The 23,122-nt window shown below is 29.9% G+C and overlaps 4 protein-coding genes across 19 annotated transcripts; 1 reads left to right on the top strand and 3 right to left on the bottom strand.

The window, feature by feature from the left end:
- Positions 1-536: 536 nt before the first annotated feature.
- Kpc2 (Kip1 ubiquitination-promoting complex subunit 2) lies at positions 537-3,532 on the bottom strand. Of its 12 annotated transcripts, none has more exons than XM_076779186.1 (9): positions 3,383-3,532; positions 2,834-2,908; positions 2,572-2,765; positions 2,099-2,259; positions 1,827-2,038; positions 1,392-1,582; positions 1,049-1,239; positions 835-973; positions 537-739 (listed from the first exon to the last, which is right to left on the bottom strand). In XM_076779186.1, exons 2-9 carry the CDS (start codon positions 2,884-2,886, stop codon positions 597-599), a joined length of 1,284 nt encoding a protein of 427 aa, XP_076635301.1. In that variant the 5' UTR covers positions 2,887-2,908; positions 3,383-3,532; the 3' UTR covers positions 537-596. The 12 variants fall into 12 exon arrangements, with proteins under 12 accessions (XP_076635301.1, XP_076635297.1, XP_076635299.1 ...); XM_076779182.1 differs by having other exon boundaries at positions 2,834-2,977; positions 3,053-3,527; XM_076779184.1 differs by having other exon boundaries at positions 2,834-2,977; positions 3,147-3,527.
- Positions 3,533-3,557: 25 nt separating this feature from the next.
- On the top strand, positions 3,558-6,210 carry LOC143348651 (coiled-coil domain-containing protein 28B). Of its 5 annotated transcripts, XM_076779197.1 has the most exons (6): positions 3,565-3,756; positions 3,851-4,025; positions 4,263-4,419; positions 4,590-4,800; positions 5,329-5,445; positions 5,508-6,210. In XM_076779197.1, the coding sequence occupies exons 2-6, from the start codon at positions 4,021-4,023 to the stop codon at positions 5,705-5,707; spliced, it is 690 nt and encodes a 229-aa protein (XP_076635312.1). In that variant the 5' UTR covers positions 3,565-3,756; positions 3,851-4,020; the 3' UTR covers positions 5,708-6,210. The 5 variants fall into 5 exon arrangements, with proteins under 5 accessions (XP_076635315.1, XP_076635316.1, XP_076635313.1 ...); XM_076779200.1 differs by having other exon boundaries at positions 3,558-4,025; positions 4,263-4,387; XM_076779201.1 differs by having other exon boundaries at positions 3,558-4,025; positions 4,221-4,387.
- Positions 6,211-12,099: 5,889 nt separating this feature from the next.
- Yme1l (ATP-dependent zinc metalloprotease YME1L) lies at positions 12,100-17,231 on the bottom strand. Its single transcript, XM_076777577.1, has 12 exons — positions 17,021-17,231; positions 16,558-16,686; positions 16,059-16,481; positions 15,714-15,927; positions 15,079-15,173; positions 14,743-14,986; positions 14,395-14,527; positions 13,657-13,894; positions 13,188-13,430; positions 12,883-13,029; positions 12,533-12,697; positions 12,100-12,457 (listed from the first exon to the last, which is right to left on the bottom strand). The coding sequence occupies exons 1-12, from the start codon at positions 17,045-17,047 to the stop codon at positions 12,266-12,268; spliced, it is 2,250 nt and encodes a 749-aa protein (XP_076633692.1). The 5' UTR covers positions 17,048-17,231; the 3' UTR covers positions 12,100-12,265.
- A 905-nt stretch (positions 17,232-18,136) lies between these two features.
- Positions 18,137-22,528, bottom strand: Ergic53 (lectin, mannose binding protein ergic53). Its single transcript, XM_076779195.1, has 10 exons — positions 22,322-22,528; positions 21,832-21,888; positions 21,337-21,607; positions 21,156-21,255; positions 20,701-20,812; positions 20,466-20,637; positions 19,987-20,183; positions 19,543-19,736; positions 19,270-19,475; positions 18,137-19,175 (listed from the first exon to the last, which is right to left on the bottom strand). Exons 1-10 carry the CDS (start codon positions 22,488-22,490, stop codon positions 19,139-19,141), a joined length of 1,515 nt encoding a protein of 504 aa, XP_076635310.1. The 5' UTR covers positions 22,491-22,528; the 3' UTR covers positions 18,137-19,138.
- Positions 22,529-23,122: the final 594 nt, after the last annotated feature.

Here is a 23,122-nt window from a genome sequence, read left to right as displayed (position 1 = left end):
TAGAATAAGTTTATTAAATAAACCAATATATCTTTTAAATAAGCCTACCTATCTTTTTTCTTATATATATAAAATCTCAAGTTACAATGTGAAATTATCTTCGTGCACAAAGTAGGACTTATTTCTTGACAAACTGAGAATTTTGCTGTTGCAGACGAAGCTTTTATAAATAAATTAAATTCATGAGTAATATATTGTTATAGTAATATTAACGATTGAAAATATTTTTCGATCGTACACAATCCGTATCTGTGGTTTGTCACAAAAAAAGGTTATAGAAAAAGATCATAGCGTTTATTACGGTAGGAATTAGGAAATGGAATTACAGGAATTCTTTTGTTTTTTAACGGAATGAAAGCTGCACTCACTGGGCAAAAGGTGAGATCACAGTGATCAACTTTTAAAACTACTAATTTATAATATTTTAAATGAATATTCAATGAATGTATTATTAAAGTAAATTCTGCTTTTAAAATATTAATAACATTTAGTCCACAGGTTGTACTTATTATTATTATTATAATAATTTATACGAATTTTCACTGTAAATTTATAACGAAATATTTATTTAATAGTTGATGATGCTTGAAATAATATTAATTAGCTGCATATCGATTCATTTGGATGGCATACTTTTCAGCGCGGTATATTCTATGTATTCGATTAAATATAAGTAATACTTCAAGATCATTAATCCAGACATTCATAGATGTTGGTGTCTCTAATATAGATAAATACACTAAAAAAATGTTTTATTTAATAATTAAATACTGTAGTACTTAATTACATTAATTATGTAAAATAATATGTATCAATAAAAATAATGAATTTTACCTAGTAACATTTTAGGATTTGTAAGACTAAGCTGAATATGCGGATTATTAATGATTGCTTTATAAATTGGACTTTGAAGATCAAGCCCTTCACCTAAATCCTGTAAACTACGTCTTCGTTCTCCAAGCAACCATTCACACTGAAAGAAGTGAAAACATTAAAATAAAATTTATTAATAATAAAAATTCGATCAAATTAATGTTGTACTGCTCACTGCATTAGTTTGATTATTTCCAGTAATTTTTAGCGCATCAATAATACTATTTTCTTCGAATCCCATTTTTAGAAGCGATTTTACTGCACTAGAATTGGGTTTGAAGTCCATTTTCTTATAGCGATGAAAACTTTCAAGTATGAGGTCTACTATACTGATTAAGTTCCCATCATTCTTCAAATTTTGACTTCCTGTATAATTGCCATTTTACTTAGATACAAGCACAAAATAAAGTTGAGCACTCACTTCTAATTTTTAGCATAAATGTTCATTAATTTCGTTATTTATGTTACCAAAAGGTTTACATAAAATAAAATGCAGTATCAAGTTTTGGGGTAATTACCTCCTTCAAATAATTCAATACACGCATCTTTAAAAGATTTCTTTTTTGCGCTAGTAGATGAACTGGGATCTGCAACATACTTATAATTATCTTTTTCAATACTTACCAGGTCTAAATCATCATCATAATCATCATCATCTGGATCATTTTGATGTTCCATTAACCACCCCAATGCATCTATTAAATTTGATCTATAATAAATTGAAACTTTCTGTATAACATTACTTTTAACTTATTACCGCTTATAAACGCAGAGTTAAATGGTACTAGGTAAATGCATAAGTTTTCTATCTTTTTATCTGCTAAAGTAATTTTATAATAATATAATTACGTATAATACGTATATACAACAATGACGTATAATTCCTAATTTTATTTACATGTATGTTCAGACAACCAGAAAGCTTATGCATTAATCCAATAAAATATTTATACTTTCGTAAACGAAGAGCTTTCAGAATTTTTGCATGCGAATAGCCCATTTTCATAAGAGTCTCTACAGCATTTGGATCAATAGTTGGTTTACATCTTGCTTTCAGTTTCTCTTTTAAAATATTATAAAACTTTTGTGTTTCCGAGCTATGCATTAGAATCTTTGCTGATGCTTTCACAAGTGTTATTAAGATTTTCTGTACTTCATTCTGAAACTATAATATGAAACAAAAATTTAATTTCCACTGGATAAAAATATAATCATATATACTTACATCTGCAGGGCAATCAACGGATGAAATAGGTCGAGGTGGATTACGTACTGGTAAATTATTGGTTACTTGCAATATCGCTTCTTCATTTGGACCTTTTAAAGCATCTTCGAATAAGTTTTCTTTTACAGGTATTGGACGAATTTCTACTAATATTAATGTGTCTAAAAAATTAAAATTCTTTTATTTTTATATAGAATAAGGTACTTGAAATTACCACTTTAGTTTATACCAATATCATTATCTATAACTAAAACTTCATTATTATGAGACTAATTTATTCTTTCAACTTCTTCATATAAGCAAATATAAATGTTTGATCTCAAAAACCTATGGTAATTAAAGTTTTTGTTTAAAAAATTAGAAGTCACTTTTCTGTAGAAGTAACAATATTAATGTAAATTAGGGTAGTAACTTTAAGTACCTTATTTAACATATATATAAATTAAATGTAAAACATTGTATTGATGGTTTACCATGTTTATTAATTTTTTCATCATTTATGTTATGGTCATCTACAAGCTGTGTGAACTTAGATGAATGAATTAAACGAAATTGCAATGGCATTTTTGCTGCATCATGACCATAAAAATGATTAATTGCAATTGTTTTGATTTCCCCTATTGTAAAGCTTGGTTTTACGGAAACATCTGTAATGTTACCTTCAAGGCTAAATAATATAAAAATTATTCACTAACAGGTTTTAATCAAAATTTAGAATTATGAAACATGTTATACCTTATAACATTAATTGGAAAATTTTCTGATACTTTAGTAGTTGACTTAAACATTATGTATTAGTTTTAGAGTGGCCTGTTTGAATAGGAAAAAGTATCCTTGTTAATTTTTTTCTATTATACCAGGATTTTGCCATGTACCTATCTATAGATCACATCAAATATATTTATAATATAAAAGAAAAGGATTTCTATTTCAACTATTAATAATTCAAATTACCGTTAACTAAAATATTTAAAGTAACCAAAATTCAGATTTTTCTAAACCTTAAATCAATATATTTAATTTTATAATATAAATGATATACATTTACTTTTGAGTATGCAAACCTTGTTGAGAAAATATATTGCTCTTAATGCAGTCTGAATTCTATATGCATATTAAAATAAATGTTGGATACGAATTACGGGAGCATTTTTAAACCGGCCGTTGAACCAAATACAGTATTGAACTAATGTAAACAAATTACATTTTGCCCAACACGGCCCAAATGTAAAATACGAAACAGCTATTATTTAGAATTATATTGTATATAAAAATGACCATTACAATATATTTATCAATTTTTCCTCAGAAACACACGATCAATTTACATCCGTCACCAACGTTTTATGATACGTATAATAAACAAATGTCACGTAATATAAATTATAGATTGTAATGTTTTTGACTAAAGAATTCTTTGCTCCTCTTTATCGACATGAATAGAATGCGGTATCCTCTATGGCGGCCACATTATTTGTATCTGTGACGGAGCTCGTGTGCAATAAAAGCCAAGATTTACTTTCGCACTATTAATTTACATATGTTCTTTCTTTATTCCCATCCTAATTCTGACACAGTAATCAGATAATTCGTTTGCATATACACTCATACACAAAAGTATTCAGACGCTTACATTAAGAACCTGATCAAACATCTTTGTTGGTTTTTCTGGAATACACTGTTTATGACGATAGTGTTTTACATGTTCGACTAGTTTAAATCATATCTATACTTTTTTTTTTAATTTCACAGCATCCAGAGGTAATTTCAATCTCTAGTCTCGATATTGTCAAAATATTACATATTAAGGTATCGAGGAATCGGACAAAATGATTTCCCAGTTTAACACTTAATGTCTTTAAAACTATTTGAACTTGAAGATTAATACTTGGCAGAAGTTAATTTTTCAACATCATCTTCAAATGCTGTAAGTTTAAAAAAGATAGACGAATTTGTAGTGTGTATTACATGAAACTGTAGCAGTTATGCTTTTTGTTTGCTTTGCCCATCTTATTAAATGCTTAAAAGTATTAAAAAGAGTTTTTAAATGTTTTTTTGTTGTTTTTTATAAAATACTTTTCAAAAATAAAAGATTATATAATAAGGTATTCGTCTTTGACAGCAGTGGAAAGTTTAATATTTTGTTAAAATTATAAATTATCAGAATGGCTGAAGAATCTGGATGCGGTGAACTGCAACAATTAGTTCAGGAAGAAGAATGCGAAGAACCGTTAAGTCATGGTGGAGAAGCTACTCCACCTTCAACACCAGCAAGGTCTAAGCATCCAAGTAAAAATGATACACATAGTTCTCATGTATCGGTATGAAGTTAATATTTATTTTATCAATTCCTTACCAAAATATAACTAATTTGTATTTTTATTTAATGTTATACAAATTAAATCAAGTTTGTATTTTTACTAATTGCCCATATATAAAAAGGTAATTCTTAAATAAAATGATAAAACAACTACAAGGCTCCTTGTTTCAGCAACAAATATTATGGGAAAGTAGTACACAAATATCACCAATTGTTAGCAAAGGAAGTTCTGGCCAGGCAACTAGTCAGGGATCTATGGTTTCTGGTAGAGCTGTGAATCTTTCAAATTATGGTAACCAGTCACGTTTAAGCTATATGAATGAAAAGGAAAAACAGAAACCAAATCGGCCAGAACCATCAAGAATTAATCGTCAACATAAAGGTAATTTTATGAGTTAGAAAAATACTTTCAAAAATGAATTTAAAACTATTACTGTGAAGCTGTAAACTAATTTCCCTAAATAAATTTACATAATGTTTATACACATTATCATACATGGTGTAACTGAAATAAGTGGCCAAATATTAGAAACTTATTTCTTTCCAAAAAATAAACCTTTCTTTGTCAAAGTAATTGCTATTTATTACTTGTTTATATCTTAGAAAAAAAATGTTCGAACTTATTTATACATGACATTTTTTTATCCTTAAGCTATGTAGAATACATGCTTAAAGATGTATTGCTAATTTTAATTACACCTCATATATAAAGGTAAATATATTTATATTAATTTTAATTTAATTTGTATTGCACAAATTACGTTTGTGGTTTTATGCATATATTCTTATTATTTTTGTTAGTCTATTTTAGCATTAAATTTATAATTTTTCATGCATACATCCTTTTTAAGTTCATATATAGTCTCATTACATCCGATTTTTGGTTGTCTTTTGGTATTATAAAATAAAGGTATGGCGCCATGCAAACATCATTGCTTTTTATCAGAGGTTCCCGATGTTCGGCGTATGGAGCAAGCTTTGTTACAGCTTTTGGAAGATTTTCACAGCGGCAATTTACGAGCATTTGGTATGTCAAATATAGTTTTATACCAATGAAACATTAAACTAAATAGTATGATTTCAATTCAGGAAAAGACTGTAGTATGGAACAAATGACAGAAATACGAGAACAGCAGGAACGACTAGCTCGACTTCATTTTGAATTAGGACAAAAACAAGAAATAGGTGGAGAACAATCTGGTCTTCGACATTCAAGCACTAATATGCGCCACTTATTGCAGCGTCTTCAACAGCTCAGTGTTTGTATTGAAAAATTACATAGTAAATGATTACAAATTATTTAACTAGGAAAATGGGTACTAATTAATATAAAAAACAAATTTGTATGAAAATGTAAGTATTTTATAAGGCAATTTTATATTATAATAATATTGATTTTAAACTGTTTTTACATGATTCAACATTTAGATTCGGTCACTTTCCAAATAGTGGAATTATAACAATATTTTCATTCAACTTTTATTTACATGTTTGTGTAATCTGTTCTTTTAACTGCTTTGTTAATAGAGTTTTATATACGTTAACGAAGAGAAAGTCACAGGTTCGTAAGGTGATTTTTAATAAAGATACAAAGCAGCGCTGATTATCACAGTCTTTAAGTAAAACAAAATGTTTTAATGAAAAAAAGGCACAAGCTGCATCAAGCTGCTTTATATCTTCATTAAAAATCACCTCATGAATTTTTCAAAAAAATTTCATCAAAAAATTGGTAGGATTCCTGCAACTTCCTTCTTGTAAGAAAAATAGATAGTAATAAATTAATTTTTGTTATTTAATGGGTTTAAAAATATTACACACGTATTTTTATATTTCAATAAAGATATTTACATACATGTGCACTTTATTTAATGTCTTATTCAAATACTTTTATAATCTTTTATAATCATGTATTGAATTTATTTATAGAGATATAATTGGTTGCAATGTAATATAAATGTGAAATTAAATAGTATATTTCTCGAAATATGTACTTTTTATACTAGTCTACAAGATCGAATATAAACATCATTAAAAATGTAATTAATAGATATTTTACAAATAAAAATTGATTATATTAATTTTATTGGGCATTCATTTTAACCCTCCACCCTCTACCATAGACAACTTTGTAAAAAGGTACATATTAAAAAACTGGTTTGTCTACGGTCAAACTAAGTACCTACACACTTCAGATTTCTGAAAATAATTTTTTTAGAACGATTTGAAATGTTTTAATTCGATTTCGGGGGTATGTCTATTCACTAAAAATGATTGTAATTGACCCCCCAACCGAAAATAATTCTTCCAGAACGATTTGAAGAAATTTTTTGTTCACCGAAAAATTTCAATTCTTACTCGAATTTTTTTCTCGAAAGTGCGTAGGAATTTGGGGGTATGTCTATTCACTAAAAATGATTGCAATTGATCCCCGCAGCCGAAAATAATTTTTCCAGAACGATTCGAAGAAATTTTTTGTTCGTCGAAAAATTTCAACACCTATTCGAATTTTTTTCTCGAAAGTGCATAAGATTTCGAGGGTATGTCTATTGAAGAAAAATAACTGTAATTGACCCCCGCAATCGAAAATAATTTTCCCAGAACGATTTGAAAAAGTTTTTTTCACCGTAAAATTTCAGCACCTACTCACGGTTGAAGTTTTTTAAAAGTTCGTTTGTAGTTTGTAATAAATTTGTTTGATGCTCTATGAAAATGTTGTCTGATACCTTTTTGTAGGTATCCATGAGCTCTACTTCCAGACTAAATTTCAATGAAATCCATTAACTATTGTAGGAGTTATGTACATTTGAAAATTTGACTACTTTTATAGGGTTATACACACATCACGTAATTAAGGAACAACTTTCCGATTAGTCTTGAAATTCCTAACTATTCTACATCAAAATACGCATTGTTTGCCTTTTGAAACATTAAAATCCTTCAATCCGATCAGAAATTATGATGTTTGAAACACACGCATGAACTTTCAGGGAAACATTTTTAACCTCACCATATTTTAGGTAAAGAATTTTTTTCTTGAATGGGCGTAGAATTATGGGGGTATGTCTATTCACCAAAAATGATTGCAATTGATCCCCGCAGCCGAAAATAATTTTTCCAGAACGATTCGAAGAAATTTTTTGTTCGTCGAAAAATTTCAACACCTACACGAATTTTTTTCTCGAAAGGGCGTAAAAATTCGGAAATATGTCTATTCACTAAAAATGATTGTAATTGACCCCTGCAACCAAAAATAATTTTTTTAGAACGATTTAAAATTTTTCAATTTCGCCGAAAAATTTTCAGGTCATTTTCAGGATTATGCTCAAATTTTATTAAAGGAAATAAGGAGAAATTCTCTCTCCTAATACGATTTATTTCGAATAAAATTCAAAACTTATTTATTTAAAGTATATTGTTTTAAATTCGCAGCCATTAGCTCAGTGTTATCCACGATGAAGAAGTTCTTCTTCGTGGGTAACACTGATTACCAGGTCTCACCACGAGGAGGTTGCTGCGAGTGGAGACCCGAAGGGAGATAGATGGAATCTATCCAATCTTAGTTCTATCGATCTCCCCTTTACAGACCTAGAAACTAATTTAGAAAAGAGAGAGAGAAATAGAAGAGAAAGAGATAGAATTATGCCAAATAATTATTTTCTTTAAAATGGGTTATAAAAGAGGGATGAATCTAAATTGTGGGTGACGCGACAAGACGCGATGCTGAACCGTGTAGCAGATCTTGGGATCGAATTGACTCCGCTTGATGACTCGATTTCTACAGGAGAACGGATGCACGCCCCTGAAACTGGTCTCCATTTCTCCACTGCAACCCGCCGGGAGCCAAAGGACCCGACTCAGGATGTCTGACATAGAGAGAGTACCTGTGACAAGGACTTCCAACCGGAAGGTATGTGTTTCCGCAGGAAACGGATACTCCACACCTTCAAGTGGAGTATCATTCTCCATGAATCCAGCCAACAAGAGAAGACGATTTGATCTTTTGGATTAGCCACACGGCCGATCACATGTTTCCTTCAATGAAACAACTGTGACCGAAGCCAGGAACGAGGGAATGACTGAAAACGAGAATCTAGTAAATTGAATAATTAATTGGCAATTTGAGCATAAACTAAGAGGCCGAAAATTAACGTCGAGGCTCGAACTAAGCAAGTTAAAAAGGAAATTTAGAATTAATTTAAATTAATTCAATCAAAGAAATTAGAAAAAAGAAATATTCGACGTTAATCTTAATATCTTAAATCTAACCGCACTTACATACTATCACGCCTATCCTGCACCCCTCGGTCGGCGGATGAATCTGGCGTTTTCCAGTAGGACCCTCGGAATTGATCTAAACAAAAACTCAAGTAACAATTAACATTTATACAAGAAAATATAAATATACCAAATACCTAGTAAAACAAAAAAACAAAAATATAATGGATCGAACAACCCAACGAAGTATAAAAACAAGCTTGGAGTGGAAAAATATCATCCCAACGAAGAAAGAACAGAACATCCCAACGAAGTACTCTGGTTGAAATTAAATTGGGCAAAGAACCCAAAGGAAAGTTCTTTGAAACCAATAACACGCGTCAGAGTACCCCTGGCGGCTCCAGGGGTACTGAGGAGTTGGTCAGCAGTGGCCAACTTTATACCGGGAGGGGATCATGGGTTACAGCCATTCAGCCAATCAGCAGCCAGTTAGGCTCCGCTTGATCGAAAGTTTAACAAAGTTGCAAGAATACCGAGCCCCTTCGCGCGCACCAATTTTCCGAATATTCTTACATGTTTCCACATATTCTCCACTAAAATACGCGTTATTTGTGTGTGGAAACATTAAAATCCTCCAATCCGTTCAAAAGTTATAATGTTTTAAACATACAGAAATGTTCGCTCGAAATTTCATGCGTATGTTTAAAATATTATAACTTTTGAACGGATTGGAGGATTTTAATGTTTCCACACACAAATAACGCGTATTTTAGTGGAGAATATGTAGAAATTCTATTATATATCTATAAGTATTCCATTATTTCAAATAATGATTCTTTAATTTCTTTTGATGGACAATTCGTCTATCAAAGTTGCATTTATGACATCTGAGTCTCTCGTCATGGTCCGTTCTTTTTGGTCACTACGGGAGCCCCCTGGGGCGCGCGCGAAAATTATCCCTCAACCACAAAGCAAGACGGACCGTGCAGCGAGATGAAGAATTTAATTCAAAATTTACATTCAATCAAGATTTCCGAAGATGGCCAAGAAGATGTTTCACGAGCAGCGGCCAAGAGACAACCCTGGTTTCTTTGAAGCCGAAGGAAATCCCAAGTTTGGGTACAACTCTTAAACTGAACAATTAAACTTGAACAACTCATATTGAACAATTCAGAGACTGAACACCTCTGTTACGGAATAACTCCGGAATAAAACTTGAACATCCTATATATCCAATCCTATATAAAAATATAATTGACAAAAATTGAATTAAATATTAAATAAACATTCCTTGTTATAAAATTAAAGAATTATTATTTTAAATAATAGAATATTTAAAAAATAAATCGTTTGAAAATAATTTCCAAAGTCTTACTTGATAAACTATATTCAAACAATTTATTTCCAAAATTATTATATTATTCCAAATAATAATTCTTTAATTTTATAACAAAGAATGATTATTATTAGTCCTTTCATAAACCAAACAGTCTTACTAATAACTTTTATTTTGCATCTCTTCACTAGAGACCGCATGAACTGCCAAGAAATATTTTTTATTTCAATGAACAGCTGAGCGTTGCCGATCGGTGCTGCCTGCTGGTAGCTACATGTCGACAAGTAGCAATAATATTACATTATCAAATTATTAATATACGTATTGAATTTACATGTCTATTTTGTTTTATTTCTAGGTTTTCATTAAATTTTATGTATAACTTTTTTTCTATTTCAGCATTATGTTTCTAATCAATTTAATTGTGTTGATATTTGTAACATTGCATGAATATAATAATGAAATATCGTTTTCTTTCATGCATCATAATTTGTATTTGTACATTAATATTTTACTAATATACTTTGTTCGATTAAATTGCAATTTTCACTTTTCACTTTCACTTTCATTTCGTGAATTTTTGTCTGTTGTTTTACAGGTATGTATAGTTATCATTTCGTTAGATTTTGTTATTTCTGAGATTAATTAATATTTTTATTTTGTACATTTCTTTAGGTCTTTCTTTTTGTCCATTCGTTCATATTAGTATATGTATAAAATTTATCTGTTTATTTTATTTGATTTCTAGCTGTTAATTAATTCTTTATCTATGATTCTTTTCCTATTTCAGCATTATTTCTCTAAACTGCTTAATTGTTTGATATTTGTAACATTGCATGAAAATAATAATTAAGTATTGCTTTCTTTCATGTGCTATGATTTTTACTTGTATCTTTTATTTGTATTTGATGTTAATTAGTATTTTTACTTTGTACATTTCGTTAGGTATTAATTTATAATGTATAGTGTCTCATGCATTTCCTTTTATATTAAAATTTTAAAATTTGCCCACCTATCGATTTTGTAATGAGTTTTTTTTTCGAAAGTACGTATGATTTCGGGGGTATGTGTATTCATAAAAAATGATTGTAATTGACCTCTGCAACCGAAAATAATTTTTCCAGAACGATTTGAAATTTGTTAATTTTGCCAAAAGATTTAGGCACCTACAGATTTCGTAAAGAATTTTTTTCTCGAAAGTGCATAGGATTTTGAGGGTATGTATATTCACTAAAAATGATTGTAATTGAGCTCCGCAACGATTATCGTACCTGTGAGTCGAAACCCTGGCGAGTAAGAGAATAGATGCTCCTTAGCGTGCTGGTGGTATTTTTCGAAGTCTTGACGAAACACACTCACATGTTATTGACAACAAGTGGACCCTTCCAAGAATCTTGTCATCCTTGGAGTTTTCAAGAAATAATCCACCAAAATTTTCACCAACGTAACAAGTATTTGCAACCCATTAACAACGACCTCGAGATGCACATGAGGAAATAATGCTCATTCATAGGAATACTAAAAATGCCTAGGCAGTTGAGATTCGAAATTGTATGCCATTGACGCGAGGACGGACTACAGCTGTTCATCAAGAAAGGTTCGTATTTGCCTTCTTTCTCGATTTCCCGAAGTTGAGCGAAGTGCCGAACTCATGTAATACTGCTCTTGCGACAGTATATGTCGGCTTTTCCCAAGTTTGCAATCAACCTCTCTACCTAATCTATTCGCTAAGACATATTCTATTTTTAAACTTTACAATGAAATCACATATCATATAGTACAGTTCTCGTTTTATTATGTTCTTTTTCTGACTTGAATTAAAAAACTTGTTAAAAAAATGATCACTGCGTTGCGTTTTATACTTGTGTTGAAAGCAATGAAAATATTTTGGGTTCTAGTATTAAATAACAAATTACGTATAATTATTTTTAATATAAAAAGATTGAAATCTGATTCTAAAAAATACTCCACATTCATACTTTTTCTTCTGTATACTGTTCTCTTTTTATTTAATTTCAACCAGTAACAGAGAAACTGATTTGTGTTTAAGAAAATTTACACTAATAATTACAGAGAGCATAATATTATAATGAAATAAGTACTTGATTAAAAGTTAAACATGTTGAAGACTAAAATTGAAAAGTTCCAATATATTTTAATCAAAATTTAATAATTTTACATGTATGTAAAATTGTCAAATATAATTAGATAATATATAAAGTATCATTGTAAAATATGATAATGTTCCAAATGATTTATTTTAATTCCTAATTTAAATTTAATTTCAGTTTGCTATTTACAATACATGCTGAGATGGATCTACAATTGGTGGTTGATTATTTAATGTTTCAATTCGAGTTTTTTTCCCATTTACTATATCTTTTACATCTTCAGCATCTAATGTTTCATATTTAAGTAAAGCATCTGCTAATTCTTTATGTTCCTTCGCATGTATTTTTAATATTGTTTTTGCACGTTCGTATGATTCCTGAAAAAAATATCTTTAATACCGAATATTTTGAAATATTACGTAAAATTAGCATTATATAATGAACAAATTTACTTGTAGAAGTCGTTTCACTTCATTATCAATGAGTTCATTTGTACTAGGTCCATATTCCTTACTTGAATTGTATTCTTGTCCTGTATTATCAGAATATGCTCTGAATCCAACTTTTTCTGACATGCCATAACTTTTTACCATGTGTTCGGCAATTGTTGTTGCTTGCTGAAAATATATGATTATTAATACAATTGATCTTTATTCATCTTTATTCATTTTATAGAAATGCGTAAATCGATTTACATTTATGCTTTACTTAAAAAATGCTAACTATAAAATACATTATAAATATTTTCACATTAATCAATTACAATAAGAAATTGTTAATATAGATTAAATATATAAAACACCTTGAAATCACTTGATGCTCCCGTTGTTACTTTATCAGATCCAAAAATCAATTCTTCTGCAGCACGACCACCCATCATCGAATCCATACTAGCTAATAACTTCGCCTTTGTCATATGAAATTCATCTTTGTCTAACAAAAATGATGTCTAAAATATATATAAATTATTCTTAAAATAGAAACCGCATTAAATGTACGAAGAAATAACTTGTTTTAAAATGTTATTGTAAATATAGAATTAATTTGTTTCTTATATGGTTTTTTAACAATAACTGATCAAATATATTGCCGACTTCTAATACTTACATGTCCTAAAGAAGCTCCACGAGGCATAATAGTAACTTTATGTATTGGCCCAGCATCTTTAGTATAATAAGCAACTAACGCATGTCCTGCTTCATGAAACGCTGTAATACGATTGACTTCATCGTCAACCGTTCTTAGTTTTCCCTCTGGACCCAGTACTACTTTATCTCTAGCATATTCCAAATGTTTCATGGTTACATATTCCGCACCATTTAAAGCTGCGCGTAAAGCTGCTTGATTTATCTTTAAAAATTGAATAAATAGAAAATAAGAGTGATCCGTTCATAAACCCTTTTGCAATTGCAGACAGTTAAAGAACAAAAACCTTGCACATGATATTTAATTATTCGTTTGTAAACTGTGTATCAGCAATAGGAAAAAAAACTCCCACTAAATAATTTTTGTGTATCTTCAACTGTTTACAAAATAATCTCATTTTTCTATTTAAGTGTATATATAAAGGGCGTACCATATTCTCCAAATCAGCGCCAGTGAATCCAACGGTGCATCGAGCTAAATAATCTATATCAACATCTTGCGTTAATACTCTTGATAAGTACAAATCTATAATTTCTTTCCGACCAACAAAATCGGGTACATTTACATAAATTTCAACATCAAAACGACCAGGTCGCAGTAATGCCTTATCTAAGTCATCGCGTCTATTTGTTGCACCTAATACTATAACACCTTCATTTTGAAGAAATCTATAATTGGTAGAAAGAGGTAAAATATTCAATAGATATTCAATGCACAAAGTTATAACATATAATAATTATACTTAGTCGAAAACTACAATCTTGGAGGGGACATGATAGTTGATTCTGGTTGAGGTTGTATTCTTTGGCAAAAGCGTTCCGTCCTTTCGTCAGCACTACAGCTAACTTCTTCAGGAGTCAAACGATACAAATGTGTCGTATAGTTTAAATCTATTTGCTATACTTTTCCCAACCAGTATCAACCGTCAAAATCCGACCGCGAAAGCCTCAAATATCTTATTTGGATGAGACACATTTTCTAAGCGCAAATAAAGAATATAGGTAGAGAAAAAATAAAATGATTCAACGATAGTTACTTCACTTCAATATGATTGTTCTTTCAAATTAATACTCTTTCTATTTATTCTCCCTATCTTTGCTCATAGATAGAATCAACTTTTTAAAATTGTTCTGTACATTGTAAAACAAAAATAAAATGTTTACTTTACCCATCCATTTCTGCAAGCAATTGGTTTATAGTTTGATTTGCATATGGATGAAGAAGCGAATTTGTTCGTTTCGCACCAACAGAATCAATTTCATCTATAAATACTACGGCAGGTGCTTTTTCTTTTGCTACTCCTGAAAAATTATTCAACTACGAATAAACTGATGAAACCCTTTTTTGTATAGATTTACTACCAACGTAATATAAACGTATGCATTCTAATTTAGTATTTAGAGTAGTATTTAAAATTATAAAACTTTTATTAATTTAAAAATCACTAAAAACATAAATGCACAGGCATACATAAACATAAAGGAAAAATGTAATCTTAAACGAAAGCGTAACTTACTAAATAAATCTCTCACTCTGCGTGCACCTTGCCCTACTAGAATTTCATCAAATTCTGGTCCAGCTGCATGAAAAAATGGTACACCAGCTTCACCAGCTACTGCACGTGCTAATAATGTTTTTCCTGTACCTGGTGGTCCTACTAACAATACACCTTTTGGTAATTTTCCACCAAGTGCAGAAAACTTTTCGGGACTTTTCAAAAATTCAACTACATCCCTTAATTCTTGCTTGGCTTCTTCAACCTAAACATATGTTAAAAGGAAAAATATAAATTATTCTTTGACAGGTAAACCAATATTAGTATTTTGTATTTATTTGTGATAATATTACTTACTCCTTTAACATCGTTAAAAGTTACATGAATTGTTTCTGGATTAATCTCAGATCTTGGACCCATTGAAAACCGAAATATATTTCCTGGATTGAAAGCTGTGACATAAAAAATGTATGCTTTATTAGCACGAATAATCTGAAACTTATCAATACTTTTTAAATATTGTTTTAATACTATGATATTATTGCATAGAATTATATACAGGGTATTCTGCCCACCCCTAGGAAAAATTTTAATGGGAGATTCTAGAGGCCAAAATAAGACGAAAATCAAGAATACCGATTTATTGATGGAGGCTTTGTTAAAAAGTTATTAACAATTAAATTCAAAAATTTCAAATCGTTCTGGAAAAATTATTTTCGGTTACGGGGGTCAATTACAATCATTTTTGGTGAATACACATACCCCCGGAATCTTGCGCATTATCGAGAAAAAAATTCAGTACAGGCGGAACTTTAAACGTTAATAACTTTTTAACGAAGCCTCAATCAACAAATTGGTATTCTTGATTTTCGTCTTATTTTGACCTCCAGAATCTCCCATTAAAATTTTTCCCAGGGGTGGCCGAACACCCTGTATAGTAGCAATAAGATATTTTTTTCTACAAGTCTTTCTACGGCATTAAATCTACATACCTCCATTCCATATTACTAGCACGACCAAAATTCCAAATAATACATTAAATAATATTTTTTGCCATACAGAACGTACAGGTATTCGGCGTTGAAGTCCTGCTTCATATCCTTCTAGAAAAACCGACTTAAGTTTGTTATATTCCTCTGTTGACATATTAGAACCATTCAACAATTTAATTTTTTCAACCTCTGATACGTTCAAATTATGTGTATTCTGTGGAATAACAAATTATTCATATTTATACAATTTAATTTGTAATTAAACCATAAATTATCCTAAAATCAACTGTTGCAGACATGTACAATGCCACCAATTAATATATGTTATATAATATATTGTCTTACCATTTCTGAAATCTGAGCAAACCATTTTTTAATTTTGTTTATAAACGATGGTCGTCTGTTCATATCCATAGATATAGTACGTTTTGTTTTAAAACTACGGATTTGTACATGATAATTAAAAGGATTTTTAGTACAAAGAGTACATAATGTTCTATGATGTTGTTGGGATGACAAATATATAACAGGTAAAATAATCGGTTCTGTAAGTTGTGCACAAGGAAATCTTTGTTTGTTTTCTGTAAAAGTTGATCCTGATACATATGATACTTTCCACTTGTCTTTTTCTTCTATATTTTTCTTAAAAATTTTTGTAGAAAATTGGTTCAATACGACCCAAACATTATTCTTTTTTACATTGAGTGTTGTAATTACATCGTACATATTTAATTTGCTTATCTGCATTTCCATATAACATTTTGTTGTCTAAAACAATGTAGGGACTTATTAAATTACTATTATAATATTATAAAATGAAATACATAAATTTAATATTTCATACTTCTGCCAAATTATTGTGGGAAATATCATCTGCATTTGTTTTAAACTCATTTTGCCTTTTAACTTTAACTAGAAACGGTGTAGATTTAGGATTAACTGCTGAAGTTAATTGCGTCAGATGATAAAGCACCTAAAAATATGAAATGATTACAGTTGACTTTTATAATACTTAATTTTTCTATTCCCTTCTTAAAAGTAAATTAAAAACACATATATTATATTCTTAAAAGTTAATCTCCGCCATATTGTCAAATTAAATACAAAACTCTGATATAAATTTGACAAATTTTTGTGAATACAACGAAATAAGGTTATGAAACAGAAAATTCTAATTATATTGAAATAAAAGGCATTCAACGTATACTTTCTCAATAGGAGGCAAAATATTATATGATAAATTGCTTGCTAAACTTAGATAAAACTCTTACACGATCATAATTATATATGTATACTGACATACGAACCTGATTATGAGATTGGAAAGAGAACATTGAAAACCAATCCTTTATAACAGATGTAACAATAAAATTATCACTTTTTAAACAACAATAAATTCAATCCCTTATAAATTTTTTATGATGTATCAAAATTGATTAGATTACATGACATAAATATTTCTGGCAAGAAACATAGTTTCGATGCTGTAAGGCAACGGAAATGAGTGCTCTGTGCGTAAACTTCCGAATATTTAAAATCAGTTCAGGCAAGACCGAAAATTGGGCACGATATTATTTTCAAATTTCTTCGTAAAATACATTCTTCTTTTAAACTCGAGATTTTATTATACGTATAAGAACAGATATTACTTTATAGTTGAATGCTAAGGATGATAACCATATTTCAAAACAACTTTGTTCGTAACTTCAATACGTATGTCATTTATTTTAAAATAATATATATACAGAGACAATAAGACAGGCACGCGATGCAGCGATACGAAGATTGCAACTTTGCATTGACGCAAACGGTCACCATTTCGATCATCTTCTGTGATGTAAGAAAGTTTATTTTACTATCACATTTGACCTTGCATGACCTTCAAGGATAGCTTGATGAAGTCGTCTCAACACCCGCTATCACATCGTAATAAAAAAAATATAGCATTTCATTTAAAAAAATGAAGATGACATTGAAATCTCCTCTATGCCCCCACCCATACGAAAAATGTTTATGTCACAATGTGTCCCCCTCTGTACCCTGCAAGTTTTGTATATAAAATTTGTTTATATTATTACAAGTAACGGAGATATTCAAGGTGGACATAGTTATCGCCCTACCCTGTATATAGCCTAAACACAGTATCTGAATTTAATACACAAATTAGTATAAATAAAATTCAGTCGGCAAGTGTTCAACATTAAATTCTAACAAAACAATGTATGGATAGCTTCTTCTGCAAGTTGACTACTCTGGATGAGTAGGATATAATGTAATAAAATAATTTGATTTTATAAAATATAACTATGATTGTACCGAACTTCTTGTCTTGAGGGCCCCACGGTCGGGACGTAAAAATGTCTGGGTAGTCGAGATTCGAAATTGTACACCATTGACCCGAGGATTCGAATAATATTTGGAGATTTTGTTTTTATTAGTATTTTTATTATCAGATATATTTCATTATACATTTACAATCTTCGATAAACTTTTCCAAATGCAATAATGTTAATAGGAATACCGAGCTTGCGAATAATTCGAGTTCCTCCTTTCTATGTTATCTACTCGATACACCATACTAAATACATGTTTGTTTAACAAAATGTTTTTTTACAGTATCAAGAATGTTATGATTATTCGACGTCACTTTCACCAATAGTGCGAGAGTACGTAGAGTATAAATATATACTCTATATTTATGTATATTTACGATTTTGTATTTTTTATTTTTAGTATTTGTCACGTTAAAGACGTTGAGCTTACCTATACATTTGTTCATCTAAGGGAATGTAGTACCAGATCGATAAATATCATCTTATAAAAGTGATATTTTAGAGAAATGTTTCAGCTTTCATTTGCCGATATGCCAATTCCCATACAAAAGTCGTATAAATATTTATACAGTATATGTAACACTACTAAAAAATTTTTATGTAAAAAAAGGAAAGGATTCTGTAAAACAAAACTAGCAAAAAGATGGTGCGCGCGTAGCGCAAAACGTTCTTAACAAATGACGATAAAAAAATATATATTACACATAATCCTTTAAGTAAATCACGATAAAGTGTCTCACATTCCAAGAGTACTACTATTTAACTCATAATCTCATTTTCAGATTAATGTCACGCGTACTTTGTGATATTTTTATAGCTATGTCTATAATTTGTAATGACGAGTAGAAAAAAAATATTTAAAATGATTGAATTATACGAAACTGAGCACGATCAATGATTACCTTTTTACCATGTTTCAGGGCCACAGATTGCCGTGCCACTTTGTTAAATCTAATTCGGATGAAGAATGCATTTATTATACAAATGTTCAACAAAATGCATACTCCATGGATACAAATACCGAATCAGTGCATAAAGGTACAAATTTAATTCTGTATCTTTACTTCTGTACTGTAGGATTAAAAATAAACATTAATATAACTTCTTCGCCTGTGCTTCCTTATTGTCTCTGTAAATAAAGAAAAAAGGAGGAAAAAAAAGATCATATATAAATCTACTTTGAACCTGTTTGTTTATATAAATTTGACAAAGTAAAAATTTACCGGTACATGCTATATGCAAACAAGATGATCATTTGAACTGCCACGAAAAGTAAGAACATTGTCGTTGTTAAACAATTTGTTGTAGGACAATCTATACTTCCACTATTTAATTTAGTATTTGCTTGTCCGATCTCTCTTTTTAAAGTATTAATTCCATCTTGCATTTCCGAAATAAGAGAGTGATAATCGTATCCCATTTGTTGTACCTATAAAATAGTTTTATTTCAAATGCATCACATAATGATCGATAAAAAATTAAATATAAATAAATACCTGAGCTGTTGGAGCACGGGCCTGATTATTAAGAATAGTGTCAGTCTTAGAATAAACTTCGTTCACAAAGGATTTAATTTCTTTGGCTATATTTAATATAACATTCTGGTTGCCCAATAGGATGTCGACTTCTTGTCGACGTATTGTGTCAGTCAGTTGAATTTGCTGTCCTGGTTGACCTCCTGCCTGCATACCTATAGAAACATTGTTTACGTTTCTATAACAATTTTTCGTTTCTAATATTGGTACGCAGAGTTGGTATACTTTTATCCAGATAACAAATTACATCCGTTTTTGACCAAATTTTATCCGTTTCAGAATGTTTTTATATTGAATGAAACTTTTATTCATATGACACGAATAGAAATTTATCTAGATAAAGATTTATTAGAAGTTATTTAAATAATGTCCAACTCTGCTACTGTGTCATATATAAAAGACTACCTCCTACTTGAAGTTGAGATATTAAATGTAAAGATCTTTCCTGTTTCCCAACTACCTCATCTAATCTTTTATTAAGTTCACGCAATATAACAAACATTTCGCTTTGACCAGCAAAGATTTGTCTTAATTCTCTCTGATTTTCATTTTCAAAATATTCATCAAATTCTTCTTTTTCAAGATGTTCGTCCGGATGATCTCTAAAAGAATTTATTATATTAAAATTAAATTTCCTGTTTAAAATGAAATTTGTAATTTCTTGAAATTAAGAGACACGGTCGTTACATCTACAAATACACTTATATGGAACATATCCAGATATTTAATTAAAATTAGAAATTTTGAAAAAAAAGAAAAATCGATTAGAAATATTTAAAAATCTTATCGTTTAAAGCAGTTTTTTGCACAATTGTTTTTTCCGACAGGTGTCACTATTTGGTGCCCTTCTTCAAAAAAGATAATTTTGTAATAATCGTTCTTACCTACGGTATTCCTCTTTTTGTTGTTCTAATTTTTTTTGATAATCTAAGAATTCTTGACTAAGTTTTTGTTGTTCTTCTAATGAAATTTTCTGTTCGTCAGGTCTCAATTGACCAGGAGGATATAGAGAATGTGTTAAGAAATGAGAAACATCATGATCATCAGCCAAACCACCTAGAAGAAAGTGTTACAAATCGATTAATTTCAATAGTTTATTTTTTTCTTAAAGATAGTTACCAGTAGCAGCCGAAACTCCGAAATATCCACCCTTCGGTAAATAAACACTTTCAACTTGGAAACAAATTCCATAATCTTGTTCATTGTTTGTCATACCATTATGGAATAACACCTGCAATTAAATATTGAAAGAAAGAGATTAAGATGCAGATTACAGTAGTGCCCATATAAATGACCAAACTCGGGACCGGCCGTGGTCACTTATGTGGGCATGGTTACTTCTCAGAATTCAACGGAGATAAGCAAAGAGGATAAGTGCGAGTGAGATACAATAGCTGACATCCGAAACCATCTATACAATGTATCGATAACGACCGGCGTCAAATTACGCTCGACACGCTCGAAATTCGAAGCCGCTTAGTTTCTAAGAATTGGTGGGGATAACCGCGGTCACTTATGTGGGCACTACTGTATATATTAATGTTCGAAAACAAAACATATATGAATATGCTTACTGTTAAAACATTTCGATAATACTCAATTTTTGCTCTTGTAGCAAATGGTTTATTACGAAAATCTCGCAAGCAACCAGCAGATAATTGTGTTGTACCATCACTGTATCAAAGTTAAAATACAGAATCATTTATTGGAATTTTCATTAAATGCTAAAAAAGAATAATAAAAGATATAATTCACTTAGTATGATCAAAAGTTTTTGTGCCATCGTTGAGAACAGCCATAATATAGGGATTGTTGTGGTTATTGTCATTGTCAAAGGAATCAAAGAATATTCCAAGTCCATTCCACTGATCAGAACTACCAAAAACAGTACCATTATAGGCACCCTTTGTACTGGTGTACCAAAATGCTAAACCATCTGCTCCAATTCTTCCCCTTCCTGTTACTCTAAATATCAACTCTACAGCCCACCAATCAAAGGTAATTGGCTGTTTGACCCATATTGCACCTAAATGTAATTTTACACTTTCATATAATACTTAGTAAAAATACACATTATCCTATATTATACCATAAAGACTAAAATATAGATCTTATATCTGTAACTTAAAATAATATATTTATATAATAGAACAACAATTAATATTTTTATATTCTATAATTTTGTTACTTTTAAATTAAATAATTAATACACAAATTAATGTAAATTAAATAAATCAACTTTTCATATACCTTTTTGACTTCTCAATGATGGGGCTACTCTAACATTCTCTGCACTAGCAATTGCATCTGTAATAAACAAATATATTTTTTTTAATGACCCAAATACAATCAATTGATTATAATGTACATATAAGTACGAAAACTAATAACAGAAACAATAATTTCAAAATTAAATTTTTAAAAAGGAAATTTAATTTACTTATACAAATAATCGAATTTGATGATTTCTTCTTTAAATTTTCAAAATGAATTAAAGTCGTTTCCGATGTAAATAAAAACATGTACATTTGCCATGGCAGTTTAAATGAGTTCTGTCATGAAAATATCTTCACATTTATACATTAAAGTATTCGCAGGGAAAAGATCTAAACGAGATCTATGTTTGGAAATGATATAACGATGTATTTCATTTAAATAATCAAAAAGCCGAATACTAGAAAATAACATACGGAAGTGTTTTACGGTTGGGTATATTTGGTTAGGTTTTACTTTTACTTACTTCCTCCGTACTCCCAGAAAGGCACGCTTCCATCTATTTGTGCGAGATACGGTGGTTTAAAGGAATATTTATACTCAAATTTTCGATGAGGTGTTTCACTGAGAACTGCATTAATTATCGAAAATATATGAAAAATCAAAAGCCACCTCACCTCAGCGGCCATTTTCATTTCGACTGTCGAGTTGAAAGTAGATTGAGCATAGTCGACGGTCGACCCTGTTACCGGTTGAAACGATTGGTGGGACTCTTTTAATTCCCCTTATGATTGGTGTATTATCAATGACGTGTCATTTTGTGGCCACATTTCAAAGATTTTGCTTTCTACCGCGAACTATTTTTATTGTTTTGTAACAGACGTTTTTATTAATGTACAGTACTTAATTTAACGTGAAATATTCAATGAGAATTTTCTAATCTTTTATCAACGAACTTCATGCCTTAAATAAGTATGTACTTAATTCATTTTTGCAAACGTGTCATGTGAGAACATGGCGTTAGTATGAACAAAGTATCAGATAACAACTATCATAGAATATTATGGATGTAAATAACACGTTTAGTATTACTGATTATCATTAAATGCCGCTTTTGACGATAATACTTCAGAGTATGTCATTTTTCTATCTATTTTGTCCAAAATTCCATGTCTTGTGATAGGGTTGAAACAACGGAAAGCTATGCTCTGATTATACACATTCGATAGATATATTATACGAGATATTGTTATTGTCTAATATTCACAATTCTCCAGTGAAAGAATATATAGAATATATAGAAAGAATATATAGTGACTATGTAATC

The sequence above is a fragment of the Colletes latitarsis genome, chromosome 11 (assembly GCF_051014445.1).
Source record: "Colletes latitarsis isolate SP2378_abdomen chromosome 11, iyColLati1, whole genome shotgun sequence".
NCBI classification, from domain to species: domain Eukaryota; kingdom Metazoa; phylum Arthropoda; class Insecta; order Hymenoptera; family Colletidae; genus Colletes; species Colletes latitarsis.
Note: the sequence above shows the minus strand (reverse complement) of the source record. Positions and strands in the feature narration are given on the sequence as shown.

Bases quoted from the DNA above. Each gene is read 5' to 3' on its own strand.
- Kpc2 (XM_076779186.1), bottom strand. From the start codon at position 2,886: ATGTTTAAGTCAACTACTAAAGTATCAGAAAATTTTCCAATTAATGTT. The intron at 2,039-2,098 runs GTAAGTATATAT...TTCATATTATAG, and splicing joins CCGTTGATTGCCCTGCAGAT to TTTCAGAATGAAGTACAGAA. The intron at 740-834 runs GTAAAATTCATT...ACATTTTTTTAG, and splicing joins AAATCCTAAAATGTTACTAG to TGTATTTATCTATATTAGAG.
- LOC143348651 (XM_076779197.1), top strand. The intron at 4,420-4,589 runs GTATGAAGTTAA...TCCTTGTTTCAG, and splicing joins CACATAGTTCTCATGTATCG to CAACAAATATTATGGGAAAG. The intron at 4,801-5,328 runs GTAATTTTATGA...TATAAAATAAAG, and splicing joins AATTAATCGTCAACATAAAG to GTATGGCGCCATGCAAACAT.
- Yme1l (XM_076777577.1), bottom strand. From the start codon at position 17,047: ATGTTCTCTTTCCAATCTCATAATCAG. The intron at 14,987-15,078 runs GTAAGTAATATT...ACATATGTTTAG, and splicing joins CTTTTAACGATGTTAAAGGA to GTTGAAGAAGCCAAGCAAGA. The intron at 14,528-14,742 runs GTAAGTTACGCT...ATAATTTTTCAG, and splicing joins CAGAGTGAGAGATTTATTTA to GAGTAGCAAAAGAAAAAGCA.
- Ergic53 (XM_076779195.1), bottom strand. From the start codon at position 22,490: ATGAAAATGGCCGCTGAGGTGAGGTGGCTTTTGATTTTTCATATATTT. The intron at 20,184-20,465 runs GTAAGAACGATT...AAATTCTTTTAG, and splicing joins CAAAAAGAGGAATACCGTAG to AGATCATCCGGACGAACATC. The intron at 19,176-19,269 runs GTAAATTTTTAC...CTTTATTTACAG, and splicing joins TTTGCATATAGCATGTACCG to AGACAATAAGGAAGCACAGG.